The sequence below is a fragment of the Ambystoma mexicanum genome, chromosome 1p (assembly GCF_040938575.1).
Source record: "Ambystoma mexicanum isolate Mex_15411 chromosome 1p, UKY_AmexF1_1, whole genome shotgun sequence".
NCBI lineage: Eukaryota > Metazoa > Chordata > Amphibia > Caudata > Ambystomatidae > Ambystoma > Ambystoma mexicanum.
The window spans coordinates 648,714,104-648,732,877 of record NC_090921.1 but is presented as its reverse complement, the minus strand read 5'-3'; the positions used below and the strand labels follow the sequence as shown (position 1 = coordinate 648,732,877).

Here is an 18,774-nt window from a genome sequence, read left to right as displayed (position 1 = left end):
TTGCCAACACACGTGTTTTTCCATAGTTCCCTTACCCTTAGCACCCCCAGGGTGTTTGCTCCAGGCAGCTATTATTAGCCATATACCCCCTTTTTGGGGCCGTGGTTGGGTGTGTTAGCCACCCAGTATGGTCTTCGTGTCACAGCATTGTTGCTTAAATAGAACACTTTCCTCTCGCCCTCACCCACCTGCTTTCTTCTTATCATGGCACGTATTGCCCGGGGCGAAGCACTGGAATCCTCCAGCATGCAGCAAACCCTGCACTGAAACCCTGTTCCAACATGACAAAATCATTGCAATATAAAGAAATGCTGTTTTTATAAGCATTGTTTTTAAAGCACTTCAATTTTTTACTTTGTATTGTGTCATTAGTTTAGAAAAACCTTAGCACATTTTATAGAAAAATTATTTCCACATATAAAATTAAAACAAAACAATCACAAATATAAGCACTCCATTATTAATCTCATTTGCAATAATAAAGCAAACTAAAAACCATACTCTATACATCTTTCTCACTGCATAAAATGTAGCTGTACAGTTGCATAAATGTGATCTCACCCAACTGAGCGAGCTAACTAGGGCGAGAATCATCAAAATGTCACGCCGTTCCATCAACCATTAAACCAATCACAGTCCCCCCTAACTTCATCATTCAGAAATCTTGTCAAATACCTGCCCCTCACAGAATTCAAAGCAGGACAGCACACAATTGTAATTGTCTGCACTAGGTCTTTCCCATATAGTCTACATGATATGGTAAATCATGTATAACGCGCCTGTACACAAGTATTTCTAGGTGCGACAAGACAAGGGAGGGAAGACGGAGGGAGGACAAGACAAACAATCTTACTAGGCCTTGTGTCATTCAGATTGTGCAAGTGCGGGAACGAGAAGTGCAAGGTGAAAGGGAAGGAGGGAGTGCTAGGAGGGAGAGGGAAGGGGTAGACAGGGCAGCAATGCTCTGAGTAAGTGCAGCCAGGTCAGCACGCCTCTGGGTAGTGCAGGGAGAGCAAGGGACTCTAGGGTTACAGTTACAGTCCCTAAGTGCTTGGTAGGCCCGGAGGCAGTGCAAGGGTGACTGATCAAGAAAGAGCCTGGTACCCAGTGAGACTCTGAGGATAATCTAGCAACCCGTCGGTAAAGAAGGCAGGTAGGCCAGGTAGGTCAGCTGGGATGGGAGAGAGAGAATGCAGAGAAGAAGAGGAACGTTTTGAGCTGCATCCGGGTCTTCAGGTGGTCTGGCTCAAGTTTGACAGGGTCAGGGAGGCCATTCCATAGGGGTGCACCTACAGAGGAGAGAGATCTACCCCACACTCTCTGCCCGGAGAAGCGTCTAACCCTTAGAGAGTTGGAGGTAGCTGAGCAAAGGGCTCGAGAAGGAAGGTATTTTGGAAGAGACCGTTGGATGTAGTGCAAGCACCGTCTACAGAAAGCCCTTTGGACAATGCAAAGGGCCTTGACCTTGATCCTTGCAACCACGGCAGCCACTGGAGAGATACGGTCCCTGAGCCTGAGGCCCAGGATAAGTCTTGCAGTCCTGTTCTGCATTAGTTGCAGAGGGCGGAGAGTAGAGGAACACATATTGAGAAAGAGGCTGTTGCAGTAGTCCAACCTAGAGAAAACTAGGTTCTGGAGACAGTGAGCTTCTGGGGAAAGTGAGAAAGGTAAAGGTCCCTTTGAGGAGATGCAGCGGTAGTGGGACTTCTTGGTGACGTCGAGAGGTGAGGAGAAAACGAGAGAGTGGAGTCAAAGTTGACACCAAGGTTTTTTTGCCTCGCAGGAAGGCGAAGGAAGAGGGCCCAAGGCAAGCAGCCAGAATGAGCGAGGAAAAGCAAGGGCCGAGGTCCCAATGAGAAGGATCTCTGTCTTACTGGCATTAAGGCAGAGATCGTTGGAGGCACACTGATCCTAAATTGTGGATAGACAGGAATGAATGAGAGAGGAGAGGAGCCTGAAGAAAAGCTGAGTCATCCGCAAAATACTGAAAGTTAGAGGAGAAGGTAGAAATCAGGTGGGCCAAAAGGGCCAAATAGAGTGGGCCAAATTGGGTGAGAGTATGGAGCCCTGGGGAACGCCACAGGTAGAGAGAGAGGTGGCAGAGAGAAAGGGACCAAGTTTTACCTGTGTGAGTAATTTGACCATCCACACAGGGAGTGTGCACTCGCTTGGGCTTTTTTGATTTTTTGGAAATGAAAACTAATGATGGGAGATCAAGCGCCAAAAATGTATGAGGCCAGTCCGCACACATTTTCCCCGCTCTTTGCATGCATTTTCACATGTACTCTGGGAGGACACTGCCTGCAGGTGGCGTCCTCCCCTGTCATGTTCAGATGGAATGTGACAGCCACAGGTAAATCCAAGCATCTGAAGAAGGGGGAAGGCAACACCTTCCCGTGGCCATGGGCAGCCTAATTAAAATATCAAAGGCTCCATGGATCTGCCTTCCTATTGTCTAAACTGCCGGTGGCAGTGCATACTAATAGAAGTTAATTGTAATAGGCCTGCTTCAGACTTGATCACAGAATGAACAAGAGGATGGCAGGACTAACACCTCTTGGATAAGCAACGTGTCAACTTGAAGTTAGTTCTCACCTCTCTGTATGAAGGACATTGAATGGCATGTCTGGGTCCATTATTTACTGTAGGCAAGCCCTGCAGAGTGGACCCCTTTCAGAGGGACGAAGTATGTGATTTGAGGGAGACAGAAGTCTGTTCTCACCACAAACATCAAGGGAGACCTGCACTTTGATCAAGAGCCACAGAGGCTCAGTTAACCAGACTTTGATCTACCCTTTCCTGTTACAAAGCACTCTGGTCCTGACCTCACGCATAACAGAAGATTGTTATTGGGGACCCGGGATTGGATTCATTAAGGTAGGCTTAGCCTGCGCCAATCACTGAGGCCCATTTGGCTTTAAAAGAGGGATGAGCTCCTCACTTAGCAGATCATTCTATGACTTCGAAAGGAGTAAGAAGGAATCATTTGGACCCTGGCTGAAGGTACAGTCTGCCTTGCAGCTTCCGCCAGTGAAGAAAGGTCAGGATTTCCAAGAGGTAAGCAAGCTCCCTCCCCTAAACATCTCCCAGGGAACAGAGGGAGATACCGAACTCAGATGACCCTGGACCGGTAGACCCCCTAATTCGGCCTCATCAATCCAAATTTCCCAATAAAGCACTTCAGTATAATGTGCAGGCACAGCAAAGACTGCAACATTATTGAAAAAAGACTCCCCTTTAATTCTTCCTTGTACACGTTCATTGTCTGTTTGCTGTTAATTGAACCGTATACTACAAGTAATAGCCTCTCTTTAGCCAGACGAGAGAGTAAAATATCATTTTTAAATTATTTAAATTCCTCAACTATCAGCAGCTGTAACCAAGTTCCACCGCCGACCAACACATTAGTAAAAATCAAGTATTTCTTTATATGGAAAATCCAATATAGGATTATAAAGCAAAACAGTGGGATTAAACAAATGCCCAATTGTTTCATTGTGAAGCAATGATTTGATCCCAATCTGTATTTGGGAATTTGAGAAGATCTAACCTGCTCCAGTTGGCACTGATATGTGGAAATATTTGCTTATCAGGGCTAAAATATTCTGCTTTTTTAGAGATTACTTTAAAGTACACATTCCATAATAAACCAACCTGACCAAATATACATTAACGCTTTATGTCCCCCGCCCTTAAATGAAAAGTGGCAGTCTGTCCAGGCATTCATGCAAGTAGGCCTGTTAAAGAGGTATTTGGAGGGGGGGGCTGGGAGGAGGGTGGGCAGGCGCCCTCTGATCTCGAGCTATGGGAGGAGCTGCAATCATGCTCCTCAGGGGGCAGCCGGGTGAGGCACTGGTCAGGTGACCCCATGTGCTGCAGGGTACTTACTGTGCTCGTGCTAGCACATGGGGTCCCTCATGCCCAGTGCCAGCATAGGAAAGACTCCTCGCTGGAGATGGGCCGGCTTCTGTGGTTTAAACCTGGCTTCTTGAGCCCAGTAGCATTCATTATTGCTGGGCCACGAGCCCCACATACCCACCTAACGCGGCCTATGCCGACTGTTCACCGCCACCGTGTGTCCCAGGACCCGTGTCACAGTGACCAGCACTGCAGTTGCCTCCCAACCCACACTGCCTTACCACTGAGGCGAGTGCATGAGGTGCTAAGCCTAAGGCATCAAATGTTTCCAATTAATTCCTGGGATTGGCACAACCTCTGCGTGGGAGCAGCCAACTGGGGGAAAGTTCACAACTGCTAAAAACAAAAATGCACATAAAAAGCCCATTGTTTTCCTGCAGCCAGGAGAGGATTGGTTCAGCTGGAAAGTAGGTGAAAGGGGATTTTTTTTTTAGAAAGACCGAATCCTCCCTAGATTTATGAGCTCAGTGTTTTGCTAAATTCCCCGCCCCTCCCGCAGACTTCCCACAAGCACATAACCTTTCCCCTACTTACTGGAGACTCGGGTGACTGATGTGAGAGTCTCAGGCTGATGCAAGACTGTGACACGCATATTCATGCAGCGTCGAGCCTTGCATGGCTGCTCGGATCAATGCAACCCATGTTCTCGGACCAGCGTGCCACTATGGGGCTCAGACGGGTGCATGACTGAGGCTCTGAGCCGCGCAACGCAGATTCTGAGACTAATGTTAGGTTACGAGGCTCGGGCCGATGCAATGCTCGCCATGGGACGATTGGGGACTGCGAGGTTCAGAGGGAGACCATGCGGCCCAGCCCAGGATTTACTGGACAGTCGTAGGCTGCTGCAGTCTAAAACTGCCAGACACCTTTCAGTTCATCGCATCTCTCCTGCCTTGTGCGCCCTTCGGAGGAGGCATGCGTGCCTATGTGAAATACACTGGCGAATAGCTGGCAACCTCCTGCATGGTTTAACACTGTCCTCTGCTCACCCAATGCCAGTCCCCAGGCTGACGACTACACAGAACCCCCTCCATCACAGAATGCATCTTTGCAGGTGCCAACCCGGAGAAGGAAACTATTTGTTTACCCTCAGCTCAACATCGTTATACATTTTAGAGAGAACGGGAGGGGGAGGGTAAATGTTCTCTATTTTTCTCTTGTGTGTTGCTATGAGCTCATTGTGCGACTTGCTTTGAGATTTGTAGTCACTAGGACATTCAGAGCAAGTAGGTGTCAACTCAGGTTATCTTTCTCCATTTCAAAAATAATTGATGTTCGGGGTCGCCAGTGCCCGCCTTGGGAGGGACTGGGGGCACAGGGCAGTTTATATACAGGCAACTCTATGCTAAGCACTTGCAATAGACAACGCTGTTCTCAGCTTGCTGGGGAGACCGCTCTAGATTCAGCACAGAGGGGGAAACTGCTCTATTCCCAGCCACGAAGACAAGGTGGGGTGAACTAATCTCAACACCGAGGAGGCTGGTCTAGATTCCTCACTGGTAAGAGAGGTGCTGAAGAGGCTGCTTTAAGTGTTGCACTGTGGGAAGATAATGAGGAGTCTAGCCCTGATTCCTAACCAATGAGGCTTTTCTAGATTCTTTACTTTGGACAGGTGTCTGTGTAGAATGGTCCAGATTCCTCAGTGATGAGGCCGGGTGAGGCTAGTGTAGATTCCTCATTGAGGAGGCTGGTCCAGCATGCTGGCTGAGGAGAGGCTCTGAGGGGGTTGGTTTGAGTTCCTCACCGAGAGTTGCTGAGAAAGCAGGGGTAGGTTTCCACTGTGGAGGGGGGAGGTCATGTGGAGGCTGGTCTAGGTTCCGCACTGAAGAGACACTTGGGAGTCTAGTTTATATTTCTAGCTGATGAGGCTGGTCTAGATTCCTTACTGTGGATGAGTATCCACAGTAAGGAATTTAGAGGAATCTGGGGAGACTGGTCCAGATTCCACAAAGATGAAAGGCAGCTGAGTAGGCTAGTATAGGTTCCTGACTGCAGATCCAGCCTCCCGAACAAGGAGAGGCTCCGAGGAGGTTGGTCCACACTTCTCACCGAGGTGAGATGCTATGGTGATGGTCTAGATTCCTCTCTGAAGAGAAGAACTGAGCAGGTGGTCTGGAGGAGGCTGGTCTAGATTATTCACCCAGTACGCCTCTAGTCTAGATAATTCACTGAGGAGAATATGGGTGAAAGTTCTTGTTAACCTCCTACATTCTCTCTTTTTACTTTGTTTCTTTTTGCCATGGACGACACTGTCCTTCTCAGTCACACCAGGGTTCCAACTCTGACCACAGAAAGCAGGAATACCTATTCTGAAGGGAGAAGCTTCCATGATCTTGTTAGTGTTGCAACCGCCTTCCTGGATCTCCTTGGTGTTGCTCTTTTGCGTTTGGGGGACAGGCTTTTCTCTCGGCTGTGTACTTCTAACAATGAGACCATATTCCTCAACTAATGGGCATGGACATCTTCTGTTCGATGTCCAGAACTGGCAGCCTTCCAAAATGCTTTTATGTATTGGTCGCTTATTAGACGCATATACAGTTAGCAAAACACTTTGGGGTCCGACCACTCCTGGAAGGAGCATCCACTCCTTTTAGGTACCTAATACCAGTGCCAACAAATAACCCAATCGCATTGCAATGGCACGCAGCTTGCTCTACATCAGTGCCATCATGGGTGAAATCAGAGCAGTACAAAATAAATCTGCTTTCCTTGCACGATCTAGCGAGGGAGCTGGCTCTGTACGAAAGTGTTTCATCGGCCACATTGCTCGCCTTTCTGGAGATCCTAAACGGACTAGTGTTTCCTGCTCAGCATTCCCGAGTCCTGTGAATGTCCAGGCTTCCTTTGTTTACTTCCAATCCCTCAGTGACATGAATTCAGCTGTAGAGTTTCGTACAGGGACATCAACGGCGTCTCATCGTCAACACGTAGCCATTGGCTGTTGCCGCAGTTGGCATTGTTCTTAAGCATGGTGTACTTACTGCGGTAAAAATACAATGTTAGGATGCGTCCAGCTGATGAGCAAGTCCCTTTTATGCCCCCACGCTGTGTTGCCAGTAGCGCTGAGGGGCCTCGGGGTATGGGCATCGTGTACACAGGATTTAGGGTTTCACTACAGCACTTGCCAAACCATAGGATGTCTTATCACAACCCATCCTCCTCCAGTTGGACTGCGTTGGGTGACCTTTTGGGCATACCCGCCCTCCCCCCCTCCTTGTGGCTGTTGATTGCTGTTCTCGGTATGGTAGCCCATGGCTCGTTTAATATAAACGGGTTGGAGGTGTACGTTGCTGTAAATGGAATGTGAAAAACAGCCTCTGGCCTTTCCGTGGTTGCCCCTGCACTGCTGTGCTTATCGCACTGCCGTTTTAGGAAAGAGAAAACAAGTTTTTCGTTCAATGAACCGCACCTGGCACCCTTCACCGCCTATTTACGTTGGCCGCACAAGTTAGTAGAATTGTGTTTTTTTGGCCAAAATGGACTCTGGATCCCCTGCCCTGCGTGCTTGGCGCTGGGCACCCTGGAGCCTCTCCCTGCCTTGGATTAAAGTTCAGCAGCTCCAGTGCATGCCAGAAAGAAATGTACACCTGCAGTAGTTTGTTTGTTTGTTTGTTTGTTTATTTGATATAGCGCGGAACCAAACCCACAAGGGTAGCTGGGCGCAGAGCAGTACAAGGTTACTTGAAGACAGTTACACATGTAAGCAAAAGTGCACCACTTCACACATGAAGAACAACAAAGGCAGGGTTGCCCCGACTCAGCAGCGTGGGTGGTACAGCGGCTTCCTGTTTCCCCCGCTGGCACTCGGTGTCACTGTGCGCCATGGCTGGAATATCTTCACGGCCCCATAGAGCACAGAGAACGCTCCCAGGCTGCTCTGCGGCGCATTATTATGACACTAGCCGATGATAATCTCCTCGGTGTGGAAGCAACACCTGATATTAAAGGGGCAGCTTTCCTCGCTCATATGCTGGAGCCCAAACTGGGACAATACGCGAAAGGCTCGTGCCACTAGAGGAACTTCTGCGCCTGGGCCCAGGGACAGTCAGCCCTTTGCCAGGCAGCCTGATATGTGCACGACATGATATCATTTCTTTGTGAAGTGTTTTTTTAGCAAGCTGTTTTGTTTGACCAAACATTTGTGGCTGAGGTTAGGAAATAAGTGGGGTAAGGTTCATGGCCTGCCATCAGCGCATTGCTGCTCTTTTCTCTCGAGTTTCGCAACACTCTGTTTTGAAGGAATGTGAGTTGGAGGCTTGGAGGTGGACTTTAACCGTACAACTCGCACTGCCATGTTGGAGCTTACAGTGCGACCGAAGTCCAAGGTTCCCCAGATGAATAACGCCTCCTGGCCCAGGGACACGTGTCACAGCAAAACCCGCCCGCCCACACTGACAGTGGCTAGAAGGTGGGCCTGATTCACAAAGCATTTTTCGATGGGATTGCGCCATTATAAAACGATTCTGTGAATCAGGACCTATACATGTGTGGAACAAAATCGGTCTTGTCACACGCGAACCATAAGGCCTCAATGTTATTTGACCTATGCCATTTCCCTGCCACCGCGCCACCACCACCCACATACCACATCCTCGATGACCCCTGAATACTCAATCCATGTGGCAAGTCTGCTAATGCTGCATGTCTCCTGGCGTGCTCTGGATGTGCAATTGCAACACGTCTCAGGATGTGCTCTGGATGTGCAATCGCTGCATGTCTCGGGACGTGCTCTGGATGTGCAATCGCTGCATGTCTCAGGCTGTGCTCTGGGTGTGCAATCGCAACACGTCTCAGGATGTGCTCTGGATGTGCAATCGCTGTATGTCTCAGGATGTGCTCTGCACATCCAGAGCACATCCTGAGACATGCAGTGATTGCACATCCAATCGCTGCATGTCTCAGGATGTGCTCTGGATGTGCAATCGCTGCATGTCTCAGGATGTGCTCTGGATGTGCAATTGCAACACGTCTCGGGATGTGCTCTGGGTGTGCAATCGCTGCATGTCTCAGGATGTGCTCTGGGTGTGCAATCGCTGCATGTTTCAGGATGTGCTCTGTGTGTGCAATCGCATGTCTCAGGATGTGCAATCGCTGCATGTCGCAGGCTGTGCTCTGGGTGTGCAATCACTGCATATCTCAGGATGTGCTCTGGATGTGCAATCGCTGCATGTCTCAGGATGTGCTCTGGATGTGCAATCGCTGCATGTCTCAGGCTGTGCTCTGGATGTGCAATCGCTGCATTTCTCAGGCTGTGCTCTGGGTGTGCAATCGCTGCATGTCTCGGGACGTGCTCTGGATGTGCAATCACTGCATGTCTCAGGATGTGCGCTGGATGTGCAATCGCTGCATGTCTCAGGAGGATGTGCTCTGGGTGTGCAATCGCTGCATGTCTCAGGATGTGCTCTGGATGTGCAATCGCTGCATGTCTCAGGAGGATGTGCTCTGGGTGTGCAATCGCTGCGTGTCTCAGGATGTGCTCTGGATGTGCAATTGCAACACGTCTCGGGATGTGCTCTGGGTGTGCAATCGCTGCATGTCTCAGGATGTGCTCTGGGTGTGCAATCGCTGCATGTTTCAGGATGTGCTCTGTGTGTGCAATCGCATGTCTCAGGATGTGCAATCGCTGCATGTCGCAGGCTGTGCTCTGGGTGTGCAATCACTGCATATCTCAGGATGTGCTCTGGATGTGCAATCGCTGCATGTCTCAGGATGTGCTCTGGATGTGCAATCGCTGCATGTCTCAGGCTGTGCTCTGGATGTGCAATCGCTGCATTTTGCAGGCTGTGCTCTGGGTGTGCAATCGCTGCATGTCTCGGGACGTGCTCTGGATGTGCAATCACTGCATGTCTCAGGATGTGCGCTGGGTGTGCAATCGCTGCATGTCTCAGGAGGATGTGCTCTGGGTGTGCAATCGCTGCATGTCTCAGGATGTGCTCTGGATGTGCAATCGCTGCATGTCTCAGGAGGATGTGCTCTGGGTGTGCAATCGCTGCATGTCTCAGGATGTGCTCTGGATGTGCAATTGCAACACGTCTCGGGATGTGCTCTGGGTGTGCAATCGCTCCATGTCTCAGGATGTGCTCTGGGTGTGCAATCGCTGCATGTTTCAGGATGTGCTCTGTGTGTGCAATCGCATGTCTCAGGATGTGCAATCGCTGCATGTCGCAGGCTGTGCTCTGGGTGTGCAATCACTGCATATCTAAGGATGTGCTCTGGATGTGCAATCGCTGCATGTCTCAGGATGTGCTCTGGATGTGCAATCGCTGCATGTCTCAGGCTGTGCTCTGGATGTGCAATCGCTGCATTTCTCAGGCTGTGCTCTGGGTGTGCAATCGCTGCATGTCTCGGGACGTGCTCTGGATGTGCAATCACTGCATGTCTCAGGATGTGCGCTGGATGTGCAATCGCTGCATGTCTCAGGAGGATGTGCTCTGGGTGTGCAATCGCTGCATGTCTCAGGATGTGCTCTGGATGTGCAATCGCTGCATGTCTCAGGAGGATGTGCTCTGGGTGTGCAATCGCTGCATGTCTCAGGATGTGCTCTGGATGTGCAATCACTGCATGTCTCAGGAGGATGTGCTCTGGGTGTGCAATCGCTGCATGTCTCAGGATGTGCTCTGGATGTGCAATCGCTGCATGTCTCAGGAGGATGTGCTCTGGGTGTGCAATCGCTGCATGTCTCAGGACGTGCTCTGTGTGTGCAATTGCAACATGTCTCAGGATGTGCTCTGGATGTGCAATCGCAACACGTCTTAGGACGTGCTCTGGATTTGCAATCGCTGCATGTCTCGGGACGTGCTCTGCATGTGCAATCACTGCATGTCTCGGGACGTGCTCTGGATGTGCAATCGCTGCATGTCTCAGGACGTGCTCTGGATGTGCAATCGCTGCATGTCTCAGGATGTGCTCTGGATGTGCAATCGCTGCATGTCTCAGGATGTGCTATAAAACGGGCAATCCTGAATGCCCCCGTTCGTGTATGTCCCATGATGTGCTACTCTGCATGGCCAATCGTTGCATGTTCCAGGATATGCTGTAAATGGGTAATCGTGCGTGTCCTGTGGTGTGGTCTAGATGGACTGGTCATGCAGGTTCGGGAATTGCGTTAGTTGCAATATTAGTGCCCTTTTCATGGTTTGCTTTCAGTCTTTATCCGTGGAGCAGAAAGCAGGGTGTGGCGCAGACCCAGAATTGCACCATGACCACGTTGCACAGTGAATCGGACAATATTGCACACATTTCTATAACGCATAGGGCTTATGTTGGGGCAGAATGTGCTGGAAGGCCCAGAATGTGTAGTGCTCGCTCTGTTGCAGCCAACTTTGGCTGGAATATTGAACCGGAACTCATATATTTTGTAGTCCAATGCATACATTTTTTTAAAAAAAGTTGTAGTTTATTTTTTACGAGCCAGTAGAACCATGTAACCAGAAACGCATGTATGTTTTCTTGGGTCATGTTGCGTAGATCCCAGAATCCCAAATGAAACCCATTTCTCCCAGTAGACCTGTGTTTGCCAGGCTTGAACTGCCCCCCCAACCCTCTCTGAGGGAGGCTGACCCACTCTGCTGGTGTGGGCCAGTCTCCTGGGACAAAGGGGGACAGTTTGAGTAACTGCGTCAGCGGCAACGTGATCCCTGTTACTGAAGAAAGGTGCTTTAAAATGCATTGTTTGCAGTACATTTTTCCCAAAACATCACCGTGTATAGCAAGGGGACCATTTTGTCCTGAAGAATAATAAATTGCATTTCCGCCCCCTTTCCGGAAGGATGAGGTAAGGGGCGGTGGCGGCACGAGGCTCTTCAGAAAGAGTACAGGCCAGTGGCTTGTTTCCTAGGAAATATGAGTAGCTGTGTTTCTGGGGGTCGTCAAAACTACTTATACTCGAGGGGATGCTCAGCATAAAGAAGTTTCAATACTACGGCGCCAGAGTGCTATGGGAGGCGTAAAAATAATGCGTAAATCGTTTATTCTTAGACACCATTCCAGGGCATGTTCCTCTTGCCCCAATGAGGGCCTGCAGAATTCTAATGCATGTTCGCTTCCATATCAATGTCCTGCTCTCAGAAATGCGTTAGATTGTAAATGCCCTGCAGGAGTAAATTGTGTAAGGAGGCACTTTTAGCTCTATGAAGGACAAAAAAAGTGTTGATCTGTTTCTGCCAGGTTTAACTCTTTTATATCATGAAAATGACACATTGCAAGACGTGGGCTGATATGCAACTAAGTGCAAATGACGGCTGGCTTCCTATGCAATTTATAATAAAAAAAAATAAAAGCACTTAATGTCTGAATCCGACCGTGGTTGGCTGTTCGCCATCATTGTGTAGACGAGGGACGTTGACTAGAAAGGAATAGGTCCATCGACTCCTGGCATGAGAAAGGACCAGGGATGAATAATGGATGCAATGCTCATACCCGCTCTTCTGCAACTCTCCCGTGCCTCTGAACTGTCACGGTAGAAGCTACGTGTAAAGTAACATACCCAACACAATTGTACAGTATAATGATGCAATTGTCCATCTTTTCACAGACTTCCCCTCGGACTGCCAACAGGCCTTCCTGGAAGGAGCGCGCGCAAGCGGCCCATTCCGCATCCAGCCGCGCGGATCGGCGCCAATTCTAGTATTCTGTGAAATCACCCCAGGTCAGTACTTTAAACAAAGCCTCCTCTTCATGTATTGGTTGCCTGGCGGCTATACAAATGTGAGCGCCTTTAATAAAGGGAGGGAGACATTGAACTGTTGCTCATTTTGCTTTCCCCGCAGCGCTAACATCGGCGCTAAACATTGGCATAGGAGCTCCTTTTGAGCTGGGTATACCAAAAACAAAATGCGTAAAACCCTTCGTGTAAGGCGTGTACGCATTTGGTTTATGCTGCTCCCCATTTCCCTTCATTTGTTTGGCGGACAGGAGGAGCGGATCTTAAGTTTCGATTCTGCTGCCTCCTTCCTCTCTGCCATGCAAAACCTTCTGCATTTGCACCGGCGCAAATATTGCAGTTTCATATGTAGTCTGCCCGCTTTTTTGCACCAGCAAAAATCAGATGGGTTCCATCTGAATCTGTTGTAAACGCTGGCTCCATGAGTACATGGCAGGCAGAGTTTACTTCATTTGCACAGCAGAGTGCAAACGGGCGGCAAACAAGACGAGCTGCACATCTGGGCGATTGTGTTTCTTACCAAAACCCATCCATAACATATAAGCATGTACGCTGCCTTTTACATGCCTTTTTGCACTCCACATTGCAAATGAGAGAAACGTTTGGCTTACTTGTAAACTTAACGGGTCCCCACGGCCAAATTACAGGGAACTAGAAAATGAGCCTATACATATTTGCAGGTGACGCTGCAACATATCCAGATTTCCGTGTCCGTATGTTTTTAGCACCTGCTAAAAGTACGCGAATTCCAAAGCAATCCATTGCAAATGCATCCTGCCAGCATTACTTGTGGAAAGCATTTACACTTTTGCACAACAAGGTAAAAAAAAAAGAGTTCAGGCGATTTCGCCTGTTTTAACACTTGTTTTGCACTTGGTAGTGCAGGTGACCGATTAGAGGGGGGACCGTTTTGCATGAAGGTACAATAGGTGGTCTCCTCTGTGAAATGAATCCTTTTTTGTTAAATGAGGCCCTTTGTGTTCAAGGATTCTTGGAATGACCATAACCTTGAAACAAGTGCATAATATACATATATATATATTTATATTTTTATCTAGAAAGGGGATGGACTGTGGTTCAACGGCGAAGCGATGGCGCAGAAGACTTTGACCGTCTTTGGGAAGACTATAGAAGCGGATTTGGAAATCTCACTGGTGTGTACGGCTACAGTTTCAGTACTCAATAAGTAAATGAGATAAGCTTATTGTTGTAAATCCATTTACTGGCTCCGATTCTCAAGTCTCTTGTTAGTTGCCCAGCTACTGAAATTGTATGTGATGTTCAATTTTTGTATACAGTGCCCAGTAACACTGTTCTGACCATTTGTAAGAACTTCCAATTTTGGCGGATAAACTGTCGGAGAAGCCTGTGAAAAGGAGGGTCAGTGCATGTGTGCAGGGAATACCCATGTTCTCTTCACCATGCATAATGCCTGGAGCAAGCCATGAAGAAGCAATGCTTGTTACCCCCTCTTCTGCATCTGATTCCATGGAATGACTATTTGTGGCCCTCAGACTGGTCTCACAAATGGTTATTCTAATTGACTGAGGGGGGGATGGGGTGGTGCAGATTATCCTTGGGCAAACTTCACATTTAGAATAATGATTCTGTTGGCAGAATGATCATGAATGTATTGTATGTGTTTTCTGATGTACGTTGAGTTCCTGTGATCATGCATGTATACAGTAACTAGGCCCATCCCATTTGATAGGGCGGTGGTCAGTCAGCAACATGTCGGTGCCTCAGATTTTCCAGCAGGCTGTACGCCTACCTACGCTCGGGCACGCTGCTGCCCTTTCTGGCTGCACTGCCTGCTTCCTGTGTGTGTGTGCTGGAGTCTCACCATTTGATAAATTGTGCTAAAACAACTGTATTCATGAAATCTTTTACACGTGCAAGAAAGATGTGGCATGCGGAGCAGTGTCCAGACTTTCTATGTTCTCATCTCGTCTTATGTTCTCTTTTAGGTGATTTTTGGCTAGGCTTGGAGAACCTGTTCGCCATAACCCAGCAGGGCAGTTACATCCTCCACATTGACCTCCAGGACTGGGAGGAGAGCATGCAATCTATCGAGATGCTTTTCAGCCTTGGCGGCCAGGATACAAGCTATGAGCTGAAGATCCAGGGTTTGGTTTCCGGGGACCTGGAAAATGCCATCGGTGACACCCGACCACTGCCGTTCTCCACCCGAGACCACGATCAGGATCTCAAGTCGGACCTCAATTGTGCCAAGCATCTGTCAGGTGAGCACAGAGCAATGCGGCATGTTCAGTGAGTGAAGGAGAGCCTGCTAAGATGAGTGATGGGCTGACGATGGTTCAGCGGCAGGAGAGTGATTTGGGATCATGGGGGAAGTAGGGTAGGGAGATCTCCATTAGGGCCGAGGATGTGTCTGTATTCTTCTCCTTTCAAAATGAGTGTGTATGTGTCATGCCTCAATGGTCACTGCCCAAGAAAGACATATGTACCCAGGACACTAAGATAACATCATAGCCTTTGATGACAGATAAGATTCCTGTCTGTGAATTACCCTTCATACTTTTTACACCATTGCTCTAGCTACCAAGTCTGACTGTACACAAGATCGTGCACAGATTTTTCTGTGAAGTACGCTGGTCCATTGATTCGCTAGCCTTCTTGAGCCTATCCACACTGCCTTCCTTCTGCAAGTTTCCCTTTGTGTCTCAGGAGCAGTGTTTTGCTAGTACATTTCACCATCTTGCACTGACATTCAGTACCACAATGATTTCGATCATGTTTTTAACAAATTCCATCATATAGATTCAAAGCTTCCATAATGGACCAGCTTCCTTTCAATCCCCCCTAATCAGCATTCTTCTTTTCTTTTAGAGCTTTCTTCAGAAAATGTCCCATCTTTGCAATTAGGTCCAGGTTCGGGCATTACCTCTTTGTGCCTGCACTTATTCTGGGCAGGTGCCGGGCAAGGCGAGGGAATGGTGAACACGAATACAACACAACCAGTTAAGATTGCGGGCTGCACTCCTGTATGGAATGGACACACACCTACATTGTTCCCGCATGTGTGATAATCTCTATCCTGGCACACATGGTTTCTGCTTGTGTGCAACACTAGTCGCTCAAATACAGGATTTCATTTCAGGGATTATGGAATTTGCACTTGTGGATAAAGTGTGTTCATAAATTTAAAAATACCTTATAAAATGGTCCTATTATTCATGAATCTGTCTCAAGCAAGCCCATGGCATGCAATCAGCACAGTGTTAATTTGTACGAATTATTTTCAAAGTGGCACTGCTTTGAGTTCCTTCTGCTATTAGTTGCCTCCTGTTGGCTGTCTACACTATCCCTAATCTCCGATGGTGAAAGCAGCTGCAACGTATTCCACGCATAATGCAACTCCTCTCCACCTCCCACTGGCCCTTTCCTTGCCCCAAGCTCCAGAAGAGCTCTTCTAGAGGGATCCACCAACCCCTTACCTATTTTCTTCCCCAGGGCTGGTGGGCTAAATATCCATACACTTGAGTAGATGGGCTTCTGGGACATGCTGATCTCCAGCTCCGCCCCTTTGGCTACTCTTGCTGAGTTACCCAGGTTTGAGGTGGGAGTGCTGGGGAGTGCTTGACTGCTCAAGTGTGGAGCTCATTCTCTTCGCTGTAGATTCTCCCTGTGATGATTCATTGGCATGGCTAATCTTGTGGCTTCTATTGCAGGTGGCTGGTGGTTCAGTTCCTGTGGTCCTGCCAATCTCAACGGGAAATACTTTCGCTCCATCCCGCGCCAGCGCCACGAGAGGAAGCAGGGCATCTTTTGGAAGACCTGGAAAGGAAGGTATTACCCGCTGAAATCTGCCATCATGAAGATCCGGCCAATTGAAGTGGAGGCATAGCCCTGAAGGAACGCTTGAGCCGGCCTCTGCATCTCTGTCCCAGCCATCAACATGTCACATAGTTGAAAGGGGCACCCTGAAGTGTGCTCCAATGTGATGTTTACATTGTGACAAGAAATGCAGCCGGTCCTTACGGGAGGAGAGCTTTAGCGAAAGGATAACGCCATCCTTGCAGCCAAAGCACAGAACACTGAACTCTCCTTTACTTTTTACGCAACAAAGCAATGCAAGTCTGAACTCTGTCCCAATTCTGTGTGCAAACCATTGTTTCAGAGAAAGGAATTGTGGACTCTTGTACAAAAGTGACCTTAGGCGCACTAGAATAGCAACTTGTTACATGTCAACTGTATATATTTTGTGAAGAGAACTGTTCTCATCAAAGCTACAGTGTATTTCCAAACGTTTGCTATTGCCACAGGTGTTACATGAATTGTGCTACGTTTGACTGCTGTATATGTTTTTCCGCTCCAATTTAGGACAGTCCTTTTATTTTTAAAACCACTGTTCCGTTTCTACATTGAAAGACCGGCTTAACTCTAAGGCTCCAAGATTTTCTTAATTTACACAAAGATGTACTTCTTGTCAAACTTTCTTTTGAGATGAGTCTGCATAATGAAGTAGAACTTGGTTCACTCTCCTTCCAGGACATCCCTGCCATGAGTTTTGGGTCACAGCAGTAAGCCGATAGACATGGCAAGTGGAGCAATGTGAAAGCTGCAGTTTGCATGGGTTAAGACTCTTTGCATGCACAGCCATGACCTTTGCACTTCCCATGCATCACAGCGTCGACATAGGCTCACATAGTGGAAGAATGGTGTGTACTAGCAGAACGTACCCTGCTTCTGTTAGCAGGATAACATCCATGATTGCTCCAGGTATAGCCTGTCCAACGTTTGATTATGTGATTAAGGAGCCCTTCCAGTAGGAAGAGTAATCATAACTGCTGGAATGCAAATATCGCTCTAGCAATGGCTGGGTCTGCCATGTCCTACCCTGTTGCCGTGCGGGTGCTAGGCACTAGTATGTTCTACCAGCAATGGAAGTGGATGTGGCCGATCCACCAGACTGGCTGCAAAGGTGGACTCTTCCAATTCATCGAAGAGTGGTTTGGTGGACAATAGCCGGCCATTGATCGTTCCCAGTCTCTTGAATGTCCATTCCCTGCGACTTTTTAAAAGTGAAGTAAAATAGAGAATAAAAGCCTTGCTTGGCTGAGCGATTTTGTGTAGTTTCCCAAGCTAGGGATGTGTCCATCTAACTTCTACTGGAGTCGGACGAATGTGCTTGCTCAACTCCGAGGGGCAGAGTTAAACAACAGTCACATGTTTCATGATGCAAGCACCTTTTTATGTTCGACTTTTTCCCTGCTTCTAGTTACTTTAAACTGCCGAGGCTTGTCTTGCATCCTGCTAGACCCCCACAGGTTTGCATTGCAGGTCAGGAATAGAAGCCTCCCCCAGACAGCATTCCTTCCTTTGCCTCCTTCATACACCGAAACCCCAGGAACCTGTCTGACCAAGAGCTGAAAGTCAAGTCGAAGACGACCATAGATGAGATTGACTATTGACTACTTCCTGGATGTCCTTTCATTATCCGAGTGGAGTGGCCAGTGGGTGATTGGGGCGACTGCTGAAAGACCTGTACATTTTGAGGGATTGGTAGGTCTGTGCCTCTGGCCTTTCAGAGGCACGGTCTGTTGGGATTTCTCCAAATTGCCATATGAGCTACTCCGCCAATATCTCTACTCTCGTCCTTTCCTTAGAGCAACAGAACAGTGGTTTGGAGTTTCCTTCTGGTGCAGTTTAGCCAGTGCCTGTATATACAATTCCAAAGATGCCCACAGAGTGGGCGATGAGTGGAACCCTGCAATGTTCTGGGCCAGTCACTGCAATGATCAGTGAGTATGAGCTAGACTCCCCTTGTCCTGCCCTCACAGCAGTGTTCCCTATTAAGTCATATTGACTGTAGCTCTCGTCAGCTGCTGACACTTGTAAATAATAATTTGTAGAATGCAGCATCTTTTATAAATTAACCTTCACTGTTTAATTTTTCTATATTTAAATACAGTAATAAATATTTTTGTAATTTATAATTGTTTACTTGTTGATGTCTATTCTTTATTCTTCCCTATCGTTTATAAGAGTGCTTTTAGCATTCTTTAATAAAAGATGTCTTTATTAATCAACAGTTTGGTGTCATCACCTCTGCACGCACGCTGGAATGACAAAGTATCCATAGCAGGATCTGCCGCTTACATTTGTCCAATGGAAATGGGTGACTACAATGTGAAGGGTGTTGCTTCACAGCAATAGCTTAGAAAGCATGG

The 18,774-nt window shown here is 48.1% G+C and overlaps 1 protein-coding gene across 1 annotated transcript in view; it reads left to right on the top strand.

The window, feature by feature from the left end:
* The window catches only part of ANGPTL4 (angiopoietin like 4), a 28,292-nt gene extending 9,752 nt beyond the window's left edge, over window positions 1-18,540 (top strand). Inside the window, exons 4-7 of the mRNA XM_069649699.1 lie at window positions 12,452-12,565; window positions 13,639-13,734; window positions 14,548-14,823; window positions 16,273-18,540. Of these exons, the coding sequence (XP_069505800.1) occupies window positions 12,452-12,565; window positions 13,639-13,734; window positions 14,548-14,823; window positions 16,273-16,448 (662 nt within the window). The 3' untranslated portion in view covers window positions 16,449-18,540. The remainder of the gene's footprint in view (window positions 1-12,451; window positions 12,566-13,638; window positions 13,735-14,547; window positions 14,824-16,272) is intronic.
* Window positions 18,541-18,774: the final 234 nt, after the last annotated feature.